Consider the following 24,168-nt stretch of genomic DNA (forward strand, 5'->3'; position numbering starts at 1 on the left):
TTTATTGTAAATACATTAGATTTAGTGGGAGATCAAGATTTGAAGATGGTGGGCCCAGCAGACAATAAAGACGAAGAAATGTAAATTGGAAGCTAATGTAATAGGATTGCATTGCATACTGCATATTACCTAGGATTGGACTAAGACTCGTGATTGGCAACCACGAGTCAATTAGAAATGGAATCGATCATCCTATATATAATATATGATATTATGATTGTATGCATGTTTTAGACATAATTGCGTGAATCCGGCAAGCATGCAATAATTTGAAATTGATGAGACAAATTTTTATAATTAAAAATCCCTCATTTTAAATATGATTTAAAATTGATATCAAGATAAATAAAGGAAATTTAAATTTGTTTAAATATTCCTACCTTCCATCAACGGTCAATGTATGAGATGCTACCCGCGGATACGGTCCGGCTCATATTATTGGGGGGCCCGTCCGTCGGAAAGCTGTACATTGGATCGACACATGTTGTAAGTTGGGTGGAACTCCCATGGGATCGGCTCATATTATTGGGGGATCCACATGGCGACCGTCCATCACAACTTAATATTGATGGGTCATCTTGACATGTCACTATAAACGGCGTCATATTATTGGGCTCTTATTGGACATGAGGTAAATACATGGGGGTTGCTTTGGAAGCAATTGGGCTCTACCTTTTGAGAATTATGGTTGGCTGATATTATTCGGGACCATAAGTTTGTCAATTGGACTCCATGTTCTCACTAAGGAAAAAGTTTCCCGTTTTCACTAGAGGGTAGTGAAATCGTTAAAATAGTGGGAGTGAGATTCATAAAATTAAATTCGCCTATTTTATGTCTTAGTAAATTGCTTAAACAATCATCGATAATTGTCTGTTTCATCTCAGTAATCCACATGTTTCTATTCTCCAACAAAACAAACTTATTGGCGCAAACAATACAGAATGATTCCATAAGTTAAGATTGTCCTAAGTTCGGAAAAGATTTTCTAAAGTGTTAGAAAAGGCTTCTCCGAAAACAGCCCCGGCTGATGTAACTACCGAAAGGTTGGCCGAACTAGAGAAATGGTTGGACCATGATCTCAAGGCCAAATATTACATGCAAAATTGGACAAGTCTAAACAAGTTTGCCATCACTGCAAGAAACCCGGTCATTGGAAACGTAACTGCAAGGAATACCTCAAGCAGTTGCGAACTGCAAAGGGTATGTTTTACATTAAAATGTTTTTCTTAATACTACTTCTTGGGTATTGGATACCAGATGTAGATCTCATATTTGCAATGAGTTGCAAATGATGACAAGAAGTAATAGGCTAAGGATGGGTGAGACCCAGTCAAGGCTCGGGAATGGTTCCAGAGATAAATCCAAAGCTATAGGAGACATTTTTGCAGAACAATTTTAAGTTTTTGAGAGATGTTTTATTTGTTCCAGATTTGATTAAAAACATTATTTCTGTTTCTATGCTTGATAGAGATAGTTATTCTTGCAATTTTGTGAATTGGATTTGCAATATTTACAAGAATGAATGTTTGATTGGAAATGGACAACTTGAAAACGATCTATACAACTTAAAACTGAAAGACGTTCCAATAAATTATATTGATAAACCGGCAACAACAAACAAAAGAAAAATCGATAGTCAAAACCCGGCGAACCTTTGGCATGCTAGGCTAGGTCATATTTCCTCAAGGAGGATGAACAAGCTAGTGGGAGAGGGCATGTTTGATATGTCTGATATTAACTCTCTACCTACTTGTGAATCCTGTCTAAAAGGGAAAATGACTAAATCTCCTTTTAAGGGGAAGCCTGAGCGTAGTCAAAATCTGTTGGATTTGATCCATACAGATGTTTGTGGACCATTTAGAGTTGGGACTCAATATGGCCACACCTACTTCATTACCTTTACTGACGATTATTCAAGGTATGGGTATTTATATTTAATGAAATATAAGTCTGAAGCATTTGAAAAGTTCAAAGAATTCAAGGCTGAAGTAGAAAACAAGCTAGGTAAAAGTATTAAAGCACTTCGATCGGATCGAGGTGGAGAATACTTAAGTACCGAGTTTTTGGACTATCTAAAAGAGAATGGGATTCTCTCTCAGTGGACTCCTCCTATGACACCACAGCTGAATGGTGTATCGGAGCGTCGTAATCGAACTTTGTTGGACATGGTTCGATCCATGATGAGCTTCACTGAGCTTCCACCTTCGTTTTGGGGCTATGCGCTTGAAACGGCGGTATTGTTGTTGAACAACGTCCACACTAAAGCAGTGGACAAAACACCATACGAGTTATGGAATGGCAAAGCTCCTAAGTATTCGTACTTGAGGATTTGGGGATGTCCTGCTTACGTGAAGCGGACAGTGGGAGATAAGTTGGATAGTCGATCCAGCTTATGTTATTTTGTAGGGTATCCGAAGAATTCAATCGGATATTATTTCTATTATCCTGCTGAAACAAAGGTGTTTGTTTCTAGGAATTCCACCTTCTTGGAGAAGGAGTTCTTATTGGATAAGAAAGGCGAGATGATGGAACTCGAAGAAGTTCGAGAAGAACCCGAAATACAAAATAACGATCCTACGCCTCAGGAACCATTACTGGACACGCCTGAACCTAGAAGATCCGAGAGGACTTCTAGACCTCCTGTTCGATATGGTCTTCTTCTTGAAGGGGATCAAGATGAAACCGACATTGGATGTGATCCAAGAAACTTCAAGGAAGCAATTTCTGATGCGGATTCAAATTTATGGCTTGAAGCTATGCAGTCTGAATTGGATTCAATGCATACAAACCAAGTTTGGTCTTTAGTAGATCCTCCTGATGGAATTGTTCCAATAGGGTGTAAATGGATCTACAAGAGAAAGCTTGGGCCTGATGGTAAGGTATTGACCTACAAGGCGCGATTGGTGGCGAAAGGTTACACTCAAAGACAAGGAGTTGACTATGATGAAACCTTTTCACCAGTTGCAATGTTCAAGTCCATAAGAATCCTTATTGCCATAGCTGCATGGTATGACTATGAGATATGGCAAATGTATGTGAAGACTGCTTTTCTTAATGGAGACATTAAGGAAGAAATCTATATGAAGCAGCCAGAGGGGTTCACATCCATGGGAAGCGAGCATAAGGTATGCAAGCTTCAGAGATCAATTTATGGTCTAAAACAAGCATCAAGAAGTTGGAACCAGAAATTTGATGAAACAATAAAAGATTTTGGTTTCATCAAGAACCCGGAGGAACCGTGCGTGTACAAGAAAGTAGTTAAGGATGCTGTGACATTCTTAGTACTTTATGTTGATGACATCCTACTCATTGGGAATGATGTAGGGATGTTACAGTCAACAAAGATATGGTTATCAGGTAGATTCTCGATGAAGGATTTGGGTGAGGCATCCTACATTCTTGGGATACAGATCTATAGAGATAGATCTAAGAGAATGATAGGACTCACTCAATCAACCTACATCGACACCATATTGAAACGGTTTTCAATGGATGGGTCCAAGAGAGGACATCTACCCATGTGTCATGGAGTTTCTCTATCCAAGTCTATGTGTCCCAAGACTGATGAAGAGATAGAGAATATGACACATGTACCATATGCGTCAGCTATAGGTAGTATCATGTATGGGATGATATCTACCAGACCGGATGTAGCATTTGCTCTGAGTGTCACGAGCAGATATCAAGCTAATCCCGGTCAAATGCATTGGAAAGCCGTGAAGGACATTCTTAAGTACTTACGAAGGACTAAGAATATGTTCATGGTATATGGAGGACGAGAACTGAAATTGGAAGGCTATACCGACTCTAGCTTCCAAAGTGACGTGGATGACTCGAAGTCAACCTCTGGATTTGTGTTCATGCTCAATGGCGGTGCTGTCTCTTGGAAGAGTTCCAAGCAGGACACCACAGCGGATTCCACCACTGAGGCTGAATACATTGCAGCATCAGCTGCTGCTAAAGAGGCCGTTTGGATGAGGAAGTTTGTCCAAGAGTTGGGCGTCATTCCTGAATTTGTTGGTCCAGTCCCGGTGTACTGTGACAACACGGGTGCCGTTGCTCAAGCAAAGGAACCAAGGTCTCATCAAAGATCCAAACACGTACTGAGGAAATACCACATCATCCGGGAGATCATGGAAAGAGGAGACATCACTGTCGAGAGAGTGACCTCTACAGACAATATCACTGATCCACTTACTAAGCCCTTGCCAGGACCATTGTTTGACAAACATCGCGAAGCAATGGGTCTACGTAGTATGACTAGTTGGCTATAGGGCAAGTGGGAGATTGAAAGAGTGGGTGCCCAGTGAGCCAACTTGTGGCTATGGGCTTTGATGACTCTTTGTACAAACGATCTTTTGTTTAATATAATTTACACTTTTATTAATGGAAATGACTTTATCTTTCTTCATATTGTTATATTGTGATATACTATTGTTGTTTTGATAAAGACCTTGAATATACTATAGTGTATGTAAGATGTGGTAGAACATGGGGATGTCTATCATGAAATACATCTTATAGTCACTGTATATTCTAAACTGTTCCTAGTCGATTGAGCCGTCCGAGAATAAGGATAAGGATCGCTCGAGTTTGAGACTAGCATTTGCGATGCGGAGTACCACGTTTCATTGGTAGGGAACATGGAGATGTTCGAAGCATGCAAATGGATATTCATAGGATGAATAATCGAACTACCCTATCCGGACTTTCCAAGTGGTTATCACTTATCGAGTGGATAAAGTCCGCGGTTTTGGTTGTACACCATTAGTCCTTACTACTTGAAACATCATGGAGACTCTATATGCTAGTACTGTGCTTTGACTCGTTTACCGACTCTATGGGGGTCATCAGGTGTCGGGATTGGGTACAGTTACAACACATATAGGAGTCGATGCATTGTTGTCAAGGATTCACCACATACTTGCGAGTGTGGATATCCTATGCGATCTGAGGAGATATTAGTGTGACGAATCTCTGGCCAGAGTACTTGATGTGATTTAAGAAATGGTTTCTTAGTAGCACATGCGATGTCACTAATTTGATCTTCAAGATGTATTGCATAGTTATCGAATCTTGAGCGACTCTCGATATACCAATGGTTGTTGATTCGATCGGGATATATGGATGAAGGGACCGTACTGTACGCTAACCAAAATCTACTGGTTCTTGTAGGCACTATCAGTGATACCTAGGGAATCATGGGGCGATGTTGCTAGGCGCTTTACCATGATTCGTTGGGCAAGTCGGAAATCATTGTTCCGAGTCACAAGGAGTTGTGAGCCCACGGCTAGCTGTATCCCTGAACCATTGAGGGTCACACAGTGTAATGGAGTTTTAATCCCCGTTGAGATAGTTAAATTTAAAGAGTTAAATTTAATGAATAAAGAAGTTGGACTTCTTAAATAAGAGTAAGGGAGTAGGATTTCCTAAAATGACATAGAGATGTACATTTTTGGAAACCACTGAATTCGGATTCAGGAAAATTTATCTTGACTTTAAAATGTGCAGAAATGGTTTCTGTGCACATTGGTGAAATCGGTTCATCAATTGGTGTCACGATGAATTTTATATTAATTTTTGAACATGCGGGCTTTGCTTGTCGGGCCTCAACTTATGACTAATGGGCCCTAAGGTGTTAGTGGCCTGCATTATAAATAAGTTATTGCAGTACAGAAATCACAATACAACAGGTCATAATTTAAGAGACAGTTTTTCGAAAACCCTAGCTCTCTAAAATATTTCGGCCGCCCCCCTCCCTTCTCTGCGTGAGAAATTCCGGTCTGTGATTTTGAATTGCAGTCTGGAATAGCGAATCAAATTCGTTTATTCTCTTCGTAGAAAACTTCTGATAGATTTTCTAGTGCAATCTATCAGAGGGATTAAACCTCCATTCGTGGACCTGATTGAAGGAAAGCTTGTTCATCAGTTCCAGGGAGATACAAGAAGCGCAGAGAAATCTGTGTGGTGTCCAATAATCTCGCTTCGAGATTGAAGGTAAAATTTAATAATTGTTATTTAATTTTACACACACTAATAATTTAATCGTTAAACGGTTGATACCCACACTATGGAATTGTTCCATAATAAAATTTTTAAACTTCCGCTGCACCGGGTATCAATACCGATTGATCTAAGAGCCGCGTTTCCAACAAGTTTTTGGCGCCGTTGCCGGGGAGGTATAAATTAAGTTTAATTTTGTTATTATGTAAATAGTATGTGTTTTTAATTGTATGATTGTTTGGAGTCATAAACAAAGTGGTAGACTTGTTCGAGTAACTGAAAATATTTTAAACATGGACGATAATTCTAATAATCAAGATAATAATAATAATAATAATCATCATCAAGAACATGAACAACCAAGAACACTTAGGCACCATATGAATCCAATAAGAACTAGTACACCATCTTGTTTAGTTTTTCCTCCTGATGCATCTAATTTCAATTTTAAGCCACAAGTCATTCAACTTTTACCAAATTTTCATGGCTTAGATTCTGAAAATCCATATTTGCATTTAAGAGAATTTGAGGAGGTTTGCAACACTTATAATGATCAAAATTGTAGCATGGATACTGTTCGATTAAAGCTTTTCCCTTTTTCCTTAAAAGATAAAGCTAAAACATGGTTGCAAAATTTGAGATCAAGTTCAATAAGATCATGGGAAGAAATGCAACAACAATTTCTAAAAAAGTTTTTTCCTTCCCATAGAACAAACTCTTTTAAAAGACAAATTACAACTTTTTCTCAAAAACAAGGGGAAACATTTTATCAATGTTGGGATAGATATAAAGAGTTACTTAATACATGCCCACATCATGGTTTTGAAATATGGAGAATAGTTTCTCACTTTTATGAAGGTTTAATACCTAAAGATAGGCAAATGATAGAATTCATGTGTAATGGAACTTTTGTAGATAAAAACCCAAATGAAGCTATGGAATATTTGGAGTCATTAGCAGAAAATGCTCAAAATTGGGATAATATAGGCTCAATTGAACCACCAAGTAAAACCAATAATTCAACAAATGGGGGTGGTATTTATCATCTTAAAGATGATGTAGATGTTCAAGCTAAACTTGCATCTTTAGCAAGAAAAATCGAGTCATTAGAAATGAAAAAGAGTGATCAATTAAAAAGTGTTCAAGAAATTGTTTGTCATATATGTGACACACATGATCATCTTACAAAAAATTGTCCTACTTTGCCTTCATTTAAAGAATGTCTCCATGAACAAGCCAATTATGTTAACAATTTTAAAAAACCAACATTAGATCCTTTTTCACAAACATACAATCCTGGTTGGAGAAATCATCCCAATTTTAGTTGGAGGAACGATAATAATGCACAACCTTCACAAAAACCTTTTCAAAATAACCAAAATCATCAAGGTTATGCTCCTTATATCCCACCTCCAAGAAAAAATTTTGAAGATGAAATTCATGCATACATTCAAAAGCAAGAGTCTATCAATATTCAAAACATTCAATCTATGAATGATTTGAAAGAAACTCTTGCAAAATTTGCATCTGCACTTAATATTCATGAAAAAGGAAAATTTCCATCTCAACCACAACCTAATCCTAAAAATCAAAATCAAGAAAAATTTGATCAAGTAAAATCTGTTATTACTCTTAGAAGTGGTAAAATAGTTAATGATCCATATAGTGATGAAAACAAAGATCAGTCAAACTCAAAGAGTAAGGATGAAAATCTTGATACTTTCGAGAAAGATGATACTTTGAGTCCTAAGATTAAGAAAGTTGATGATAAATTATCTGAAATAATATGTGAGTCAAATAAACATGTTCCTTTCCCTCATGCATTAGTTAATAATAAAAAACAAAAAAATGATTCTGATATTTATGAAGTTTTTAAACAAGTAAAAATAAATATTCCATTATTAGATGCTATTAAACAAGTGCCTTCTTATGCAAAGTTTTTAAAAGATTTATGTACTGTGAAAAGACAATTGCATGTAAAGAAGAAAGCATTTTTAACGGAGCAAGTAAGCTCTATTATTCAAAATAATTCTACCTTGAAATATAAAGATCCCGGTTGTCCAACAATTTCATGTATTATTGGAAAAAATAAAATTAAAAAAGCTTTGTTAGATTTGGGAGCAAGTGTGAATTTAATTCCTTATTCAGTTTATGAAAAGCTTAAGTTGGGAGATTTAAAACCTACATCTGTCACTCTTTTACTAGCCGATAGGTCAATCAAAATACCTAGAGGTATCGTAGAAGATGTGTTAGTTCAAGTCGATAAATTCATATATCCTGTGGATTTTATTGTCTTGGATACACAACCAATAGAAGTACATAACGAAATTCCAGTAATATTGGGACGTCCATTTCTAACAACTTCAAATGCTTTAATTAATTGTCGAAATGGAATAATGAAATTGTCTTTTGGAAATATGACTTTAGAACTTAATGTGTTCAATTTATGTAAACAACCAAGTATTAATGAAGATGAAGATGATAATGCAATAGAAACAATCGCGGAAGAAAATATACACCAAGAAAACTTAAATCAACAATCTGAAGTTTGTTTAGTGGAAAGTTTTGATTCAAAAAATGTTTTTAAATCAAAGTTATTTGAAGAAATTAATGAACTTGAAGAAGTAAAAGAAAATGATCATCCAAAACTTGAATTAAAACCCTTACCAATAGAACTAAAATATGCTTTCCTTGGTGAAAATCAAACATATCCTATTGTAATATCTTCTACCCTCTTACCAAAACAAGAAGAAGATTTAATAACACTACTTAAAAAACACAAAAATGCAATTGGATGGACTTTGCAAGATATAAAAGGTATAAATCCTTTAATTTGCACACATAGAATTCACTTGGAAGAAAATGCTAAAACATATCAACAACCACAAAGAAGATTAAATCCACACATGAAAGAAGTTGTTAAAAATGAAGTTTTAAAACTATTAGATGCTGGAATTATTTATCCAATCTCGGATAGTAAATGGGTAAGTCCAACACAAGTAGTACCAAAAAAATCAGGCATCACTGTTATAAAAAATGAAAAGGGAGAATTATTACAAGCTAGGATTCCATCTAGCTGGCGTATGTGCATTGATTATAGAAAATTAAATGATGCAACTAGAAAAGATCACTTTTCGTTACCATTTTTAGATCAAATTTTAGAGAAAGTGGCAGGTAATCCTTATTATTATTTTCTTGATGGGTATTCGGGGTATTATCAAATACCAATATCATTAGAAGATCAAGAAAAAACTACTTTCACTTGTCCGTTCGGAACTTTTGCTTTTAAAAGAATGTCATTTGGTTTATGTAATGCCCCGGCTACTTTTCAAAGATGCATGCTAAGTATTTTTAGTGACATGATTGAAGAATTTGTGGAAGTTTTTATGGATGATATAACTGTTTTTGGAAACTCATTTGAAAACTGTCTTAAAAATTTGGAAGAAGTTTTAAAAAGATGTGAAGAAAAAAATCTTGTTTTAAATTGGGAAAAATGTCACTACATGGTTAAATCCGGAATTGTGTTAGGGCATGTCATATCTGAAAAAGGAATTGAAGTTGATAAAGCTAAGGTTGATGTTATTGCTAATTTACCATCACCAAACACGATCAAAGAAATTCGATCATTTTTGGGTCATGCGGGATTTTATAGAAGATTTATAAAAAATTTTAGCATAATATCGAAACCAATTTCAAATCTTTTAACAAAAGATGCACAATTTGAATGGACTCAAGAATGTGAAACTGCTTTTAAAAAAATAATTAATCTTTTAACTACATCACCTATTTTACAACCTCCTGATTGGTCTTTACCATTTGAATTAATGTGTGATGCAAGTGATTATGCTGTAGAAGCCGTGTTAGGACAAAGAAAAGAAGGTAAACCTTATGTGATCTATTATGCAAGTAGAACCTTAAATAGTGCTCAAATCAATTATTCAACAACTGAAAAAGAATTACTTTCAGTAGTGTTTGCATTAGATAAATTTTGATCCTATTTAATTGGTTCTACTACTATTGTTTACACTGATCATTCTGCCATAAAATATTTATCAAATAAACAAGATGCTAAGCCGAGATTAATAAGATGGATTTTGTTGTTACAAGAATTTGATCTTGTAATAAAAGATAAAAAAGGAAAAGAAAATGTAGTAGCCGATCATTTATCAAGAATAATTTCTGAATCATCTCAAAATGAAATACCAATAAATGAAAAGTTTCCGGATGATCAACTATTTTATGCTACTACTATGCCTTGGTTTGCTAATATTGTAAATTTTCTTGTGACAAATAAAATGCCTTCTCATTGGAGTTCACAAGATAAAAATAAATTCTTGAAAGAGGTCAAAAAATTTTATTGGGATGATCCTTATTTGTTTAAGTATTGTCCTGATCAAATTTTTCGACGATGCATACCCGACAATGAGGTAAGTAGTGTCATTAAATTTTGTCATTCTGAGGCATGTGGAGGTCATTTTTTGTCAAAGAAAACAGCTACAAAAATCTTTCAATGTGGATTTTATTGGCCTTCTTTATTCAAAGATACACATTCATTTTGCAAATCTTGTGAAAATTGTCAGAAAATGGGTTCAATTTCAAAACGAAACATGATGCCTTTAAATCCAATCATGATTATTGAAATATTTGACAGTTGGGGAATAGATTTTATGGGTCCATTTCCATTATCTTTTGGATTCACTTATATTTTAGTAGCTGTCGATTATGTTTCAAAATGGATTGAAGCAATTGCATGTAGAACTAATGATCATAAAGTTGTGATAAAATTTTTGAAAGAAAATATTTTTAGTCGATTTGGAATACCTAGAGCTATAATAAGTGATGGGGGAAGTCATTTTATAAATAAATCATTTTCTTCATTGTTAAGAAAATATGGTATTACACATAAAGTTTCTACTCCATATCACCCTCAAACGAATGGTCAGGTTGAACTTGCAAATAAAGAAATAAAACAAATTTTGGAAAAAACAGTCAATCCAAATCGAAAAGATTGGTCTTTAAGATTAAGTGATGCATTATGGGCATATAGAACTGCATTTAAAACATCATTGGGGATGTCACCATATAGATTAGTTTTTGGAAAGCATTGCCATCTACCTGTTGAAATTGAACATAAAGCTTATTGGGCAATTAAAGCGTTTAATACTAATTTAGATGATGCATCTAAATTAAGAAAATTGCAACTAAATGAACTAGAAGAATTAAGAAATGATGCATATGAAAATGCAAAGATTTATAAAGATAAAACAAAAGCATTTCATGATAAAAATATTATGAGGAAATCTTTTGAAATCGGACAAAAAGTTTTACTTTATAATTCTCGCTTGCATTTGTTTCCAGGAAAACTTAGATCGCGATGGTCTGGATCATTTATTGTTAAATTTGTCTATCCTCATGGTGCTGTTGATGTTGAAAATCCTAAAAATAATAATGTATTTAAAGTTAATGGGCAAAGACTTAAACTGTTTATAGAAAATGAAGTTCTTAATGAAGAGTTTATGCCTTTATATGATTCAACTTAATTTTTACTTATATTTTTATTTTATTTTTGCAGAATTGAGTTCACTTCCCGGTTAAATGGCGGATAACGGTACTCCGTGACTACTTTCAGTTGGTTTTATTTCAATTTCCCAAAATAATTAAATATATATATATATATATAAATATATATTATGGATGAAGCTATCAAAAAACTTGGTAAATATTTTCCATCTGTTTCTAAAAAAGTTCTGAGAATGATTTATGAAGGCAGATGTGAAATATTGAGAATGCTTATGCAAAAAGGAATCCCGGAGGATATTCGTCTTATAATTGAAGCCAAGGTTCGATTAGGTGGTGAAGTTCCAAAATTCTTACTTGTTCGAAATATGTCTGGACTAGGAAAAAGTACCTATGCGAAGAAAAGAAGGGCTAAAAGGTTAGATGTTTGTCATAATTGTGCCAGATGGACTTGTAATAGACAATGCAGATCTTTGGGATATGTTTCCACAAATAGAGAAGATAAAATTGATTTCATTAAGAATGGGCTGAGTAAAGAGTCATTGGATGATATCTCATTGACTCTTGAGACGCATTCTAGTGGAGATGTACAAGGTCAACTTCTCCGTTTATGGAAACTATTCCAAGCGCAGCGTCATGGTGATGGTCTTGGGAATCTGACTAAAAAAGACCCTATTTGCCAATTTATAAGAAAATTGGATGGTAAGCCAACCCTCGAATCATAAATATTGAAGGAACACTGTGAGCCACAATCACATCACTGTTTATACGCATGCATGTTATTATTATATATATATATTTTTTTTTACTATTTTCATCATTTTGTTCACATCTGTATTCCTATTTCTGTCTTATTCCTTGTTTTCCTTATAAAATCACTCAACTCTCTCTATATTTTTGAAAAGAAAAAAAAAACATGACAGGATCTTCTTCACAAAAATTGAAAAATATTTGTGTCTTTTGTGGTTCTAATACTGGAAAGAATGAAATATTTGTTGATGCAGCAATTAATCTTGGAAAAAAGTTAGCAGAGAGAAAAATTCACTTGGTTTACGGAGGAGGCAATATTGGGTTAATGGGATCTATTTCAACAGCAGCTCATCTTGGAGGTAGTCAGGTTTTGGGTATTATTCCTACAGCTTTAGCTGAAGGAAATATTACAGGTGTTACGGTTGGGGAAGAGTTGAAAGTTTCATCAATGTACGAGAGAATAACTAAAATGATAGAAAATTCTGATGCTTTTATTGCCTTACCTGGTGGTTTTGGTACTTTAGAAGAAATTTTTCATGTTGTTTCTTGGGCACAACTTAATATCCATAATAAACTTGTTGGCTTGTTGAATATCAATAACTATTATGATGGTTTGTTGACTTTTTTTGATGTAGCCGTGGAACAAAATTTTATTTCAGAAAATTCACGAAGGATGCTCATCTCTGCTTCGAATGAAGATCAATTAATTGATGATCTCCAAGCTTTTGTTCATCAACCTGATTCAGCTATAACAAAGATCAATTGGTCTCAACCAACCAGTAAGAAAAGAAAACTGGATCATTGATTCAACATGTCATGAAATGGTTTGTGTTTGTTCCTCATCTTCAATAATTCCAGGTGATATCTCTTTCATCATGTACTCTTTATTTTTCTTAAAAAAAAATTAAAAACAATGTCATATTCAGGTTTGGGGGAGGGTTTATCTCTAAAAAAAAAAAAAAAAAAAAATTTTAAATTTAAAAAAAAAATATATTTATATAATAATATTTATTTTTCTTTTTCAATGGCAGAGTAAGGAGTCAAAAACTCCTGACACGCATTAGTTTTTATTTATCATCTTTTCACAATAGATTAGATTTTAATATTCCGTATATATTTAAATTGCAAACTACTAAGAAAATGAAGTCTTTTTGTATAGATGTTTATTTATTCTTCTTTTTATCAATTTAATAGAAAATATATAATTTATGGGATATAAGTTATAAATAATATATAATTGTGTGTTTTCAAATACATATTTTCTAAAACTTTTATGAGTATATAATTAAAGTGATATTGATTGAATAAATAATAACATGTATAATTGAAGGAATTAATTTATAAAAGTGCAATAGTTACTCACATAAATTTTGTGAGTGAGGGGTAAGAATTGAGAAAACAACTTATAAACTTTTATTGATTATTAAGAAATGGTTGATTACTAGATTAAACCCATTTTGAAAAAAAAAAGAAAAAAAAATGAAAAATGAAAATTGGCTGCAAAGTTGTTTGAAGTTTGATTGTAAAGATGTAGAGTATTAATATCTCTACTATAATTATTAATGTAATAGATTTACCTCATAAAAAAAAAAAAATAAACTTTGAAAAAAAAAATGTTACTTTTTCAAAGTTTATTGGAGGTATTTGATTATGTAAAAACAATTTTGCAGCCAAGCAAAAAACAAACAAAACAAAAAAAAAAAAATGGGTTTATTCTTTGTAAATCATCCTATCTTATTTTCAATATTAGGTTATTTGATTGTCTGCTTTACTAGCCATTTTCAAAGAGTGTATAATTTTCTTCCAACTCCATGAGTGAAAAACAGCTATATATGAAATACTTTAACCCGAGAGAATATGGAGTTGAGACTTTTACATTAATATTACTGATGATATACATGTTATGAAAATGATTTCTATTATCCTTTTAATTATATTATTCTCAAAGTTTTTAGAAAATATTTATGTAAAAAAAATTATATATATTTAATATTTTGATATTGTGTGAAATATATATGTATAGCCCATCCAATTACATATTAATATATTGGTTGATAATGAGATTTATAAATAAACATATGATCTCCTCACAAGTGTGTTTTTAAAATTTCAAATTTTGCAAATTTGAATATATATATTAAAGAATAAAAATCTAACTTGTGATTTTATGATATTTTATGATATTTTATGATATTTTATTACTAAGGGACTAGTAATTAGCCGGTTTGGGGGTGTGATGAAACTTAAAATTTGTAATTATTTATATGTTAAAAAATGTGTTTTAAAATTTAAGTTTAATTAAAATTATGAAGTTGTATTATTTTAGTGTTATGTGTTTATATTTAAACGTTTTATTAAAATGTTGTATTTTACGGTTTGCGCAGGTTTGGTAAAAATAAAATTACTCAAGCTACAGAGGTCATAATGGAGTAATCTCAAAACCTGTAGAATCACAAAAGAGGCATCTTAAACTTTGTAGAAGACAAGAAATTCCAAAAACTTCATTAAGATGATCAAAATAATCAAACATCAAAATGGAGACAGATTTACTTTTACTATGACCAGCTTGGAGTAAAAATATCATAAGTATTTCATATTTTATCCAAAATGGGTGAATGAGTTGTCAAAACACATCTACAGACAAAGGGCTACGTTTTATATGTTTTGTGCAGAAGCAAAATCAGAAGTATAAGGCATCAAACATGCCAATTAAAGTTGGGTCAATGTATTGACATTCAAGGAGACAAGTACTCACCAACTTTACTATTCCATATTTAATGAGTCTTGGACTCTTTCTCTCATTTGGCATATAAATAGATGTGTTGTTTAAGCTTTGTAGTGTGCAAGAGTGTAGAGAATTCTTCATTTGTAAAATAAATATTGTGTGTGTGAGAATAAAAGTTTGAGTGTGCAAGTTTCTCAAGTTCAAGTATGAAATTTCTTTTATCTTTATTCTTGATTTTCATGTTCATGACAAGCTAAATCTTTTTACGTCAAGGTGAAAAGGTTTCATTGTTGGTCAAGTAAGATTGTTTATATTTTGTATATTCTTTTCTTTTCTATTTTTATTTTTACTAATTGATCTTTATTTGTAGGTATAATTTTGGATGATTTGTTGTTATCTATTTACATCAAATGCTTGGTACCTTGAATGTGGTTACCTTGATTTGTTGTCAAATATGATACAATAAATACTACAATAATTATATACTATAAATATATGTATCTATTTATAATAAAGTCATATATATTATTTAGACGATAGCGTGGCTCTGCCGGTTGTTCTAAATAATATATTGTGATTTGAACTAACATTTACTTTCTCGCATCTAACTTTTACTTTATCGCAACTAACATTTACTTTTCCGCAACTAACATTTACTTTCTCGCATATAACATTTACTTTTTCGCAACTAACATTTACTTTCTCGCATCTAACATAAAGTCATATATTTTATTTAGACGATAGCGTGGCTCTGTCGGTTGTTCTAAATAAAATATTGTGATTTGATCTAACATTTACTTTTATGTCAATTTATATTTATGCATTTATATATATATTATGGGTACCATGTATTAAATATCGGCTGATATTAATATAGTGGGAACTATATTATATGATATACTTGTTTAAATATTTAATTGTTCTTTTATGTTTATTTTTATTTTAGTTTATTTTATTTATTTTTATTAAGCAATCTTAAATAAACCAACAATGAACCTTTGAAACCTTGACAATTTTATAATTTGTGTATTTGAAGTTTTATAATAATATTTTCATCTATAATATATTATTGCTAAAATTAAACTTACAACATCCTCTCCGTGGATCGATCTCGTACTCACGAGTATATTACTTGCAGACAACCTACACTTGGGTGAATTACAATTTAAGTTGTAGCAATAATGACCTGGTTGGCGACAAATATTACAATTACTTGACCTACCTATACACTGATCAGTAGCATGTCGACCACCACACTTGCCACAATAAACCCCTAAATCACTAGATCTCTGCCCTGTACCAAACTGCCTCTATCCACTAGAACTGGAAAAACTACTGCATGCCTTCTTGAATTGCATCCCTTTAGGCCTGAATCTAGAATCCTTTCTGCCACTACTTCCTCCCTCAAATATGGGAGATGATTGTTGAAACTGTGGTGGATTCTGTGGTAATACTGAGGGTACTGACTGTGGAGATGGCTGTGGAATGAATGGTGCTTCTCTTTGTCTCAATAAACCCGCTTATGCTCCCTTAGCTTTATTCAGTGCTTCAGCAAAGTTATTGGGTCGTCCACTGTTCACCAGGGTAAACACATCTGGATTGAGGCCATTAATAAACTGATCCGCCATAGCTTCATCAGTCGCTGCTATTGTGGATCAAACTTCAAAAGACTTGAAAATTTGGCCACATATTCTTCAATGTTCAAATTGTCTTGTCTCAGATTGGAAAATTCAGCACCCTTATCTTTTCTGTAGGAGACTGGAAAAAAACGTTGATAGAACTTAGTTTTAAAGACAGTATAGGTGATAGTCGTACCTCTATGTTCCAATGCTCTCTTTGTAGTAATCCACCAACTTTTGGAAACTTCATGAAGTTGATGTATTACTAATCTGATATGACGATCATCTGAATAATCAAGCGAATCAAAAAAATGTTCAATATCTTCTAGCCAATTCTCACAATCGACTGAATTTTTTGTGCCTTTTAGCGTTGGCGGTTTGAACGACTAAAATCGTTTCAACAGTGTTTCCATCGGTGTAGCAGTAATATCCATAGGATCAGCAGATATACTACCATGTGCATTCTAAGGTTTTGCCACTGGTTGTGGTATATTCGGTTGTTCTGGCTGAGGAATAGCCACTGTCTATCTAGTCACCGGTGCTTTACGGGAAGGCATATCTGATTGTCAAACAGATTAGTACATAAACAATATCATATTCTGCAATTTATCCCATCCTTATCTGATTAGCCTTCTCATGAGAATTCAGGTTCTGATCGAGGATAATCTGGAATCATATCTCATGCAAAGCATGCATTTATATTGAAATCACATAATCATGCAATCAAATAATTCTTGCAAAATAAAGCATGCTCACATGTAAAGCACATAATAATAGATAACAGACAATCTCATTCAATATAAATCAATCAGACAAACTCAATCTACCCCCGCTCATCAACCTCTATCTTAATCCAGAAGATTATGCTCTGATACCACCTATTGTGGGGACCTCGGGTGCTAATCTCATCTTATAGGGTGATTAATAACACGTCGCAAAACGATCAAATTTTTTTTTCTAGGTGGCTCGCTCAAGAAAGCCTAGGGTTCACTCGAGCGAGCACCACTCGGTTCTAGGACCCCCTTGGCTCGCTCGAGCGATCCCAGGTTGTGCTCAAGCGAGCTAAGTTCTGCCCGGCTACTGAATTTCTGATCTTTTGCTGTCAAATGAAGATTTTTGATGCATAACTTCTTCCAACAAAACAATATATGTACAAGAGAAGATGATAACATCAAAAACACAAACTAAACATGTATTTCTACCTCAATATTTCCAAAGTTGGTGCCAAACCATATAAACATGCTAGATACAAACATAACCAAGTGTTCTACAAGGTTTATTCTATGTACAAAGAGGTTCCAACTACAAGAAATACAAAGTTTGACAACAACTCTAATCATAACCCGAAGTCACCACGTGCTAATCTTTCTATCTCGAGCTATTCACGACATCTCTGTCCAGCTCCTGCCCCACCTATTGCCATGCCCAGATACAAAACAAAGAAATAGCCGGATATTTCGGTGAGAAATATAATTCTCAGTACAAACGATATGAACATGCTATAAGGCTTAAACAAAAATACAATGCATGTTCCAAAGGAAAGGATATCAAATCTAATACAAATAATTCTTGGTTCATGGGATCCCGGGGAATAAAATCTTTAACTAACCACCGACTCTCTCTCTCGAGGTGGCGTCAAATATCTTAAATCCCCTGACTTTGGTACAATCATAGTAAGTCATCTAGCTCTAGGATTAAATCTATATCTCTTGCCACTTACTATAACTTACCAAATGCCAATTGCAATCTAGGCCGACAGGCCCTCTATGCGTCTTGGTTTTTGGCTCAAGATGAATGCATACAACACTAATGCATTAATCTATAATCCATATACAACAAACCAAAACCAAAACATATAACTCATCACATTATACATACAAACAAGCAAAATCAACTAAGAATACAAGTATGTGGTTTAGGGAATTCGAGAATTATATCTATCTCGAATATTCTATCCTGTCATGGTTGTATCGATTTATACCTTTCTTTGTAGAGTCTGAAAGTACTTCAAATCTGAAATATAATAGCAATACTACACATCAAAATTCTGCTCAAGTCATGGCTACTCGATCAATGCAAATAAGTTTCAAACCTTCTAATTCTTTCTCGGTTCGAATCGGAGATCTCGAATTCAAAAAACTTCAACCACCAATCTAAATGAAGTGTTTGGAAGTAAGCATATACACTATACAGCTCAATCAACAAGTTCAAACATGTACAAATTTTGAAACCGACGGCGTAACGGCTAAAAATCGGCAACCAAAACAATATCGATATCAATACCACATTCATAACCAACCAAATCCCTCTACAATTCAGCATATATCTACACGACTAAACAATATTCAAAACTTGAGGATTTTTCAAATAGCTTCAATAAATCACAAGAAATCAGAATAACAGTCTTTTTTCGATCCATCTGCGAATACGTAACCGGTACTAGCTCAAGCACATATATAATCAAAACTAATAAAACTCCATCTTCAACATCAAATTCAAGTAGGAGAAAAATCAATAAAATCTATACCATAACTAATCTCTCGGAGCGGTGATCGCAGAAATATACGCAAATCAGATTTTTGACGGCCGGATCGTAAAATATCGAAGCTTTAGCGAGGTTGGAAAAGTGAAAATGGCGTGAGATGCAAGTGATGGTCTTCTCCCTTCTCATCTGATGGGTTTCACACGTGTAAGTGCTCAATTCAAGTAAGAAATGTGATAAATATTAGCATATTTGCACTTTAGTCCCTGTCCTTTCATTATTTTCAATTCAGTCCCCAAAAAATCAATTTAATTCAATTTCAATCCTTATTCATTAAAGAATATTATAATTTAATTCAAAATTCTAAATATTTCCAAATTTAATATTCTCGTATTAAAATTAAATAATCCCGGGCGTTACAGTAGTTGTCAAAAGTTTTTCTTTTCTAAGACAGTTTTGATAAGATTGATCAATTTTTCTTCGTCGGTTATAGGTTTTTGCACCACTTTGGATTTTCTCCTCATATGTAATAGAGGTTTTGTATTAATTGATGTTGGTAACCTTCTGTTGGGGATCGGTAGTGTGTGTAGAGGGAGGTGAATACACACTCTAAGAATTTTATGCTTTAATGCGATAAGATTAAGCAAATGTTAGTTCACTTAACCGATTTTTGACAGCTTTCTAGATAAATAGGATTTAGTAAAATAGTGCGATAAACGACTCTCACCGAACTAGGTGACAATAGTGAAAATATGATGTGATGCAGTAATGTAAATGTGCACAGAGTTGTTAATGGATGTTTGGACCTCAATCTCCTACGTCACCCCTTTTTCCTCTTGGGAAGAATACTGAAACGACCCTGATATCTATTTTAAATTAATTAATAAAGAAAATGCGGATTTAAAAAAAATTAAAAATTTTGGCATGACCTATTTGTTAATATGAAAACCCGCCTGTCCCAGACAGCAAACAAAATAAGATAAAAGAAACATACTCCGACGACACTAGTAACTAGGCGAAGAAAAGAATGAGAACCCAATAAAGAGATTCGACATATCAAATATCCAAAATTTCGAATCACAGGTTTACATGGCCAAAACAATTCTAACAAAACATTACATATACATTTGTCACATAAGAAAAATGAGTGCTTCAAAACATATTAATTCGAGTAACTATGCAGAAGACGAGCATAGGTCGGAGGGATGTGCCATGCCTGCATCGCAGTCCATTCGATAGTCTTGCCCCTCGATCTAAATGAAATACTCTCCACCTGAAAAAAATAAGTGTAGTGAGTCTAAAGGACTCAACAAGAATATGTGGGGGGGGGGGGGGATAACGAGTACTACGTAAATACAAGCACACGCAGATTAAAAATAGCTTGATAATAAAATACTTTGTGCCCTTAAAACTTAAATAGATGATTTATGAATATTTGGCGTGAATATGAATGTAACATATGCATGGCTAAGTCAAACATGAAAAATAAAACTGAATATAATGTACTGAACATGTATATAAATGACTTGAACTGAAACTGTGAACTTAGATCCTTGGATTGTGACTCTGTGGGTTTCGATCATGATCATGGCTGCAGTGCACTATGCCGCAAGGAAGTCAGGATAACACCCAACCCGTCTTGCCCTATGGTTGGTATGGGAAGCCAAGATTTCTCCTACCCCATCCATACACATGAATTTTGGTAAGGGAAGCTAAGACGTCTCCCAGCCCGTCCAAACACATGAATTTTACTGTAGTCACAATCATCTCACTTCGTTCATAAAATACTTTATTTCATTCATAAATATGAGACTTAGCATGCATATGTAAATATGATGCACATGTAAATGTTGATCGATAATAATACATATGACTCACACAAGAATGACCGGGATGGTGATTTAGGAAGCCACCCAAAGGATGGAAATTTAACCCATAAATAATTTGCGCTTAAGACAAATTTGAGCGGTTTGCACGTAAAATATGTAACTTGCTCGATTCTTAATAAAAAAGGATTCCACTTAAAACCAAGACTCCATGACACTTAGAACTAAGCCAAGAAATCATCCTCGGATTTTATTTCCTAAGCGATCAATTTATGAAAAATAAAATTCCGGGCAGCAAGCCCTTTGGCTTCAAAAATTCTGCACCTAATCAATTAAAAATATAGAACTCGAACAAAACTTATCCGAATTGATTCCCGCTTTCGCCGACATAATCCTAACATCTCAAACAAAATTTCTGACCCAAGCCCATAATCAAATTCTACTTTTAACCCTGCTTTAGTCATTAGATTCCGGACAGCCCATACTTAGAAAAAAAAATCTGCACAAGTCCTAGCTCATTACCTTTCCCAAAACTTAACCATTTAACTCCCAAGTTCCAAACCAATAAACTAGATCCAAGACCAATACTTAGACACATTTCCAACAAACAAAACCCGCCTTTGACTTGCTTGAACTCGGCTCCAAAATGGCAGCCCCTACACTCAACCAAACCGAACCCATGTCCTCAAAATTCGAATACACCTCAACTCCATCCCACAAGCTATCTTCAAGTCATCCTACTTGCTACCATGAGAACTACATATCATCCATGGTAGCTCTAAATCACCATCCAAATCAACACAACAAACATCAAATGATCGAACCAAAACATGGATAAAAATCTGGAAATTTATATCGAACCAAAAGCCAACGAAATTCTGGAAAATCAATCAAACCATGCTAAGGGAAACGAATCTTGAGATTTTCAAACCACAAAGCATGAGGAACACAAGCTATGAAAATTCTGGAACAAGCTCGAAACAACAAGCATGAAGAAAATCAGAAATTTCAAACTTATGCTTATGACAACCCATATGAAACAATTCGAACACAAGGCATAAAGAAATCTGGACAATGCTCGAACACCTGCTATGCACATTTCTGAATTTCCGAAAAAAAAAAGAACACATAGCATAAAAAAAATCTGGAGATTTCGGTGGTAACATGGCTTCAATGCATTAACATTCCAAGTTCATTTACATTTCGAAGAAAACTCAACAACCAACATAATATCATGATTTCTCAAGCAAGAATGCAACAGGAACTTTGAGCTAAGAAAGTCGGGCAGGGCAGAAATGGAGTTCTCGAACAGGGCATAAATATACTTTAGGGATTTCGAATGCTTCAGAAAATACAACACACAATATAATGATTTACTAGGTGAGAACAAAAAACCATAATCTTGCCTTAGCTAGAAGAAAATCGAAGAACAACAGCTCGCTTGAGCTGGCCGATCCAAGGAAGCTGTTACGGGCTGAACACCGAGCTTTCAAAGGAAGAGAGAATCTCGACCAACAAGCCAAGACGATGCCTCGCCGGAGAAGAAAGAAAAATAGAGAGATGCGGCCGTGAGAAGGAGAAGAGGAAGCCGATTCAATGGCTTTGGAGAACAGGGAAAAGTTTGTGTCGTGAAGTGTGTGTGTGTGTGTGTTTGGCGTGTGATGTGTAGACTGGCCACGGTCCGGGTCTGGGTTGGCATTTAGCCAACCCTTAACCGGCCCGCCAATGGCCAGTTCCGGTCGGGGTCGGTGAATCGGTGGTTTCGGTCCGGGTCCGGTTAACCGCCGGTTCAGGGTCCGGGCTAAACCATCCCATTTAAAAAAAAAAAAAATTTCAGCGCCCCAGCGCTGCCCCTTCGAATTAAATTCGAAGTTTAATTCGAAGGGACAGCGCCCCAGCGCTTCATTTTTAGCGCTGGGGTGCTACACCTTCGAATTTAATTCAAAGGGGCAGCGCCCCAGCGCTTCATTTTAAGAGCTGGGGCGCTATACCTTCGAATTCAATTCGAAGGGGCCGCGCCCCAGCGCTTCATTTTCAGCGCTGGGGCGCTACACCTTCGAATTTAATTCGAAGGGGCAGCGCAATGCTGTGCTGGGGCGCTGAACCTTCTAAATTTTATTTTTTAAAAATTTTTAAACAAATTTTTAATAAAAAATATTTTTTAAATAACCTCAATCAAATATTTCATATCTCCATAATAAAAATCTATTACATTTATTAAATAAACAATATATTAGAATTTCAACATCTTAATATCTTATGACTTAATATTACAAATCTATTACATTTTATTCTATTTCACTCGTATTTCCTCCCGTCGTAGTTCCGGATGTTCCTTCGGTATCATCTTGGTCTTCTTCATCACTTTGAATATGTTGTGTTCGAGTAGCGGCTTTTGACCAATCATTGAGCAAACATTGTTGTAAAACGCGGCGATCAGATCAATCAGAATTGATACCCGGTGCAGCGGAAGTTTAAAAATTTTATATGGAACGATTCCATAATGGGTATCAAAACTTAACGATTAAATTGTGTGTGTAAAAATTAAATAACAATTATAAACTTTTACCTCCAATCTCGAATCGAGATTATGGACACCAACAGATTGCTCTGCTCTTGTTGTATATCCCTAGAACTGATGGACGAACTGTTCTTCAATCAGGTCCACGAACGGATATTTAATCCCTCTGATAGATTGCACTAGAAAATATATCGGAAGTTTCTACGAAGAGAATTAACGAATTTGATCCGTTAAACCAGACTGTAATTCAAAATTCACAGGCTGGATTTTCCCGAGTAGAGAGGGAAGGGGGGCGGCCACTTTAGAGAGAAAATAACTAGGTTTTCGAAAATTGTGACCTGTTGTTTGTAATTTCTGTGCTGCAATAACTTATTTATAATGTAGGCCTCTAACAGCTTAGGGCCCATTAGTCATAAGTTCAAGCCCGACAAGCAAAGCCCGCATGTTCAGAAATTAATATAAAATTCATCATGACTCCGATTGATAAACCGATTTCACCAATGTGCACAGAAACCATTTCTGCACCTTTTAAAGTCAAGATAAATTTTTCTGAATCCGAATTCAGTGATTTCCAAAAATGCCCATCCCTATGTCATTTTAGGAAATCTTACTCCTCTACTCTTAAATAAGAAGTCCAACTTCTTTGTTCATTAAATTTAACTCTTTAAATTTAACTATCTCAACGGGGATTAAAAATCCATTACTCTGTGTGACCCTCAATGGTT

General features: G+C 34.4%; 1 protein-coding gene and 1 non-coding gene across 2 annotated transcripts in view; one reads left to right on the forward strand and one right to left on the reverse strand.

Annotated features, from left to right (window-relative positions):
- The window catches only part of LOC140874058 (uncharacterized), a 40,092-nt gene extending 20,396 nt beyond the window's left edge, over positions 1-19,696 (forward strand). Inside the window, exons 3-9 of the mRNA XM_073277334.1 lie at positions 8,598-8,752; positions 10,712-11,093; positions 11,817-11,856; positions 11,902-12,058; positions 12,634-12,774; positions 12,850-13,049; positions 19,590-19,696. Coding sequence (XP_073133435.1) covers positions 8,598-8,752; positions 10,712-11,093; positions 11,817-11,856; positions 11,902-12,058; positions 12,634-12,774; positions 12,850-13,049; positions 19,590-19,696 — 1,182 coding nt within the window. The remainder of the gene's footprint in view (positions 1-8,597; positions 8,753-10,711; positions 11,094-11,816; positions 11,857-11,901; positions 12,059-12,633; positions 12,775-12,849; positions 13,050-19,589) is intronic.
- On the reverse strand, positions 6,716-6,826 carry LOC140876865 (small nucleolar RNA R71). Its single transcript, XR_012149096.1, has one exon. It is a non-coding gene; the product is annotated as a small nucleolar RNA R71 (small nucleolar RNA).
- Positions 19,697-24,168: the final 4,472 nt, after the last annotated feature.

The sequence above is a fragment of the Henckelia pumila genome, chromosome 1 (genome assembly GCF_033568475.1).
Source record: "Henckelia pumila isolate YLH828 chromosome 1, ASM3356847v2, whole genome shotgun sequence".
Lineage (NCBI taxonomy): Eukaryota > Viridiplantae > Streptophyta > Magnoliopsida > Lamiales > Gesneriaceae > Henckelia > Henckelia pumila.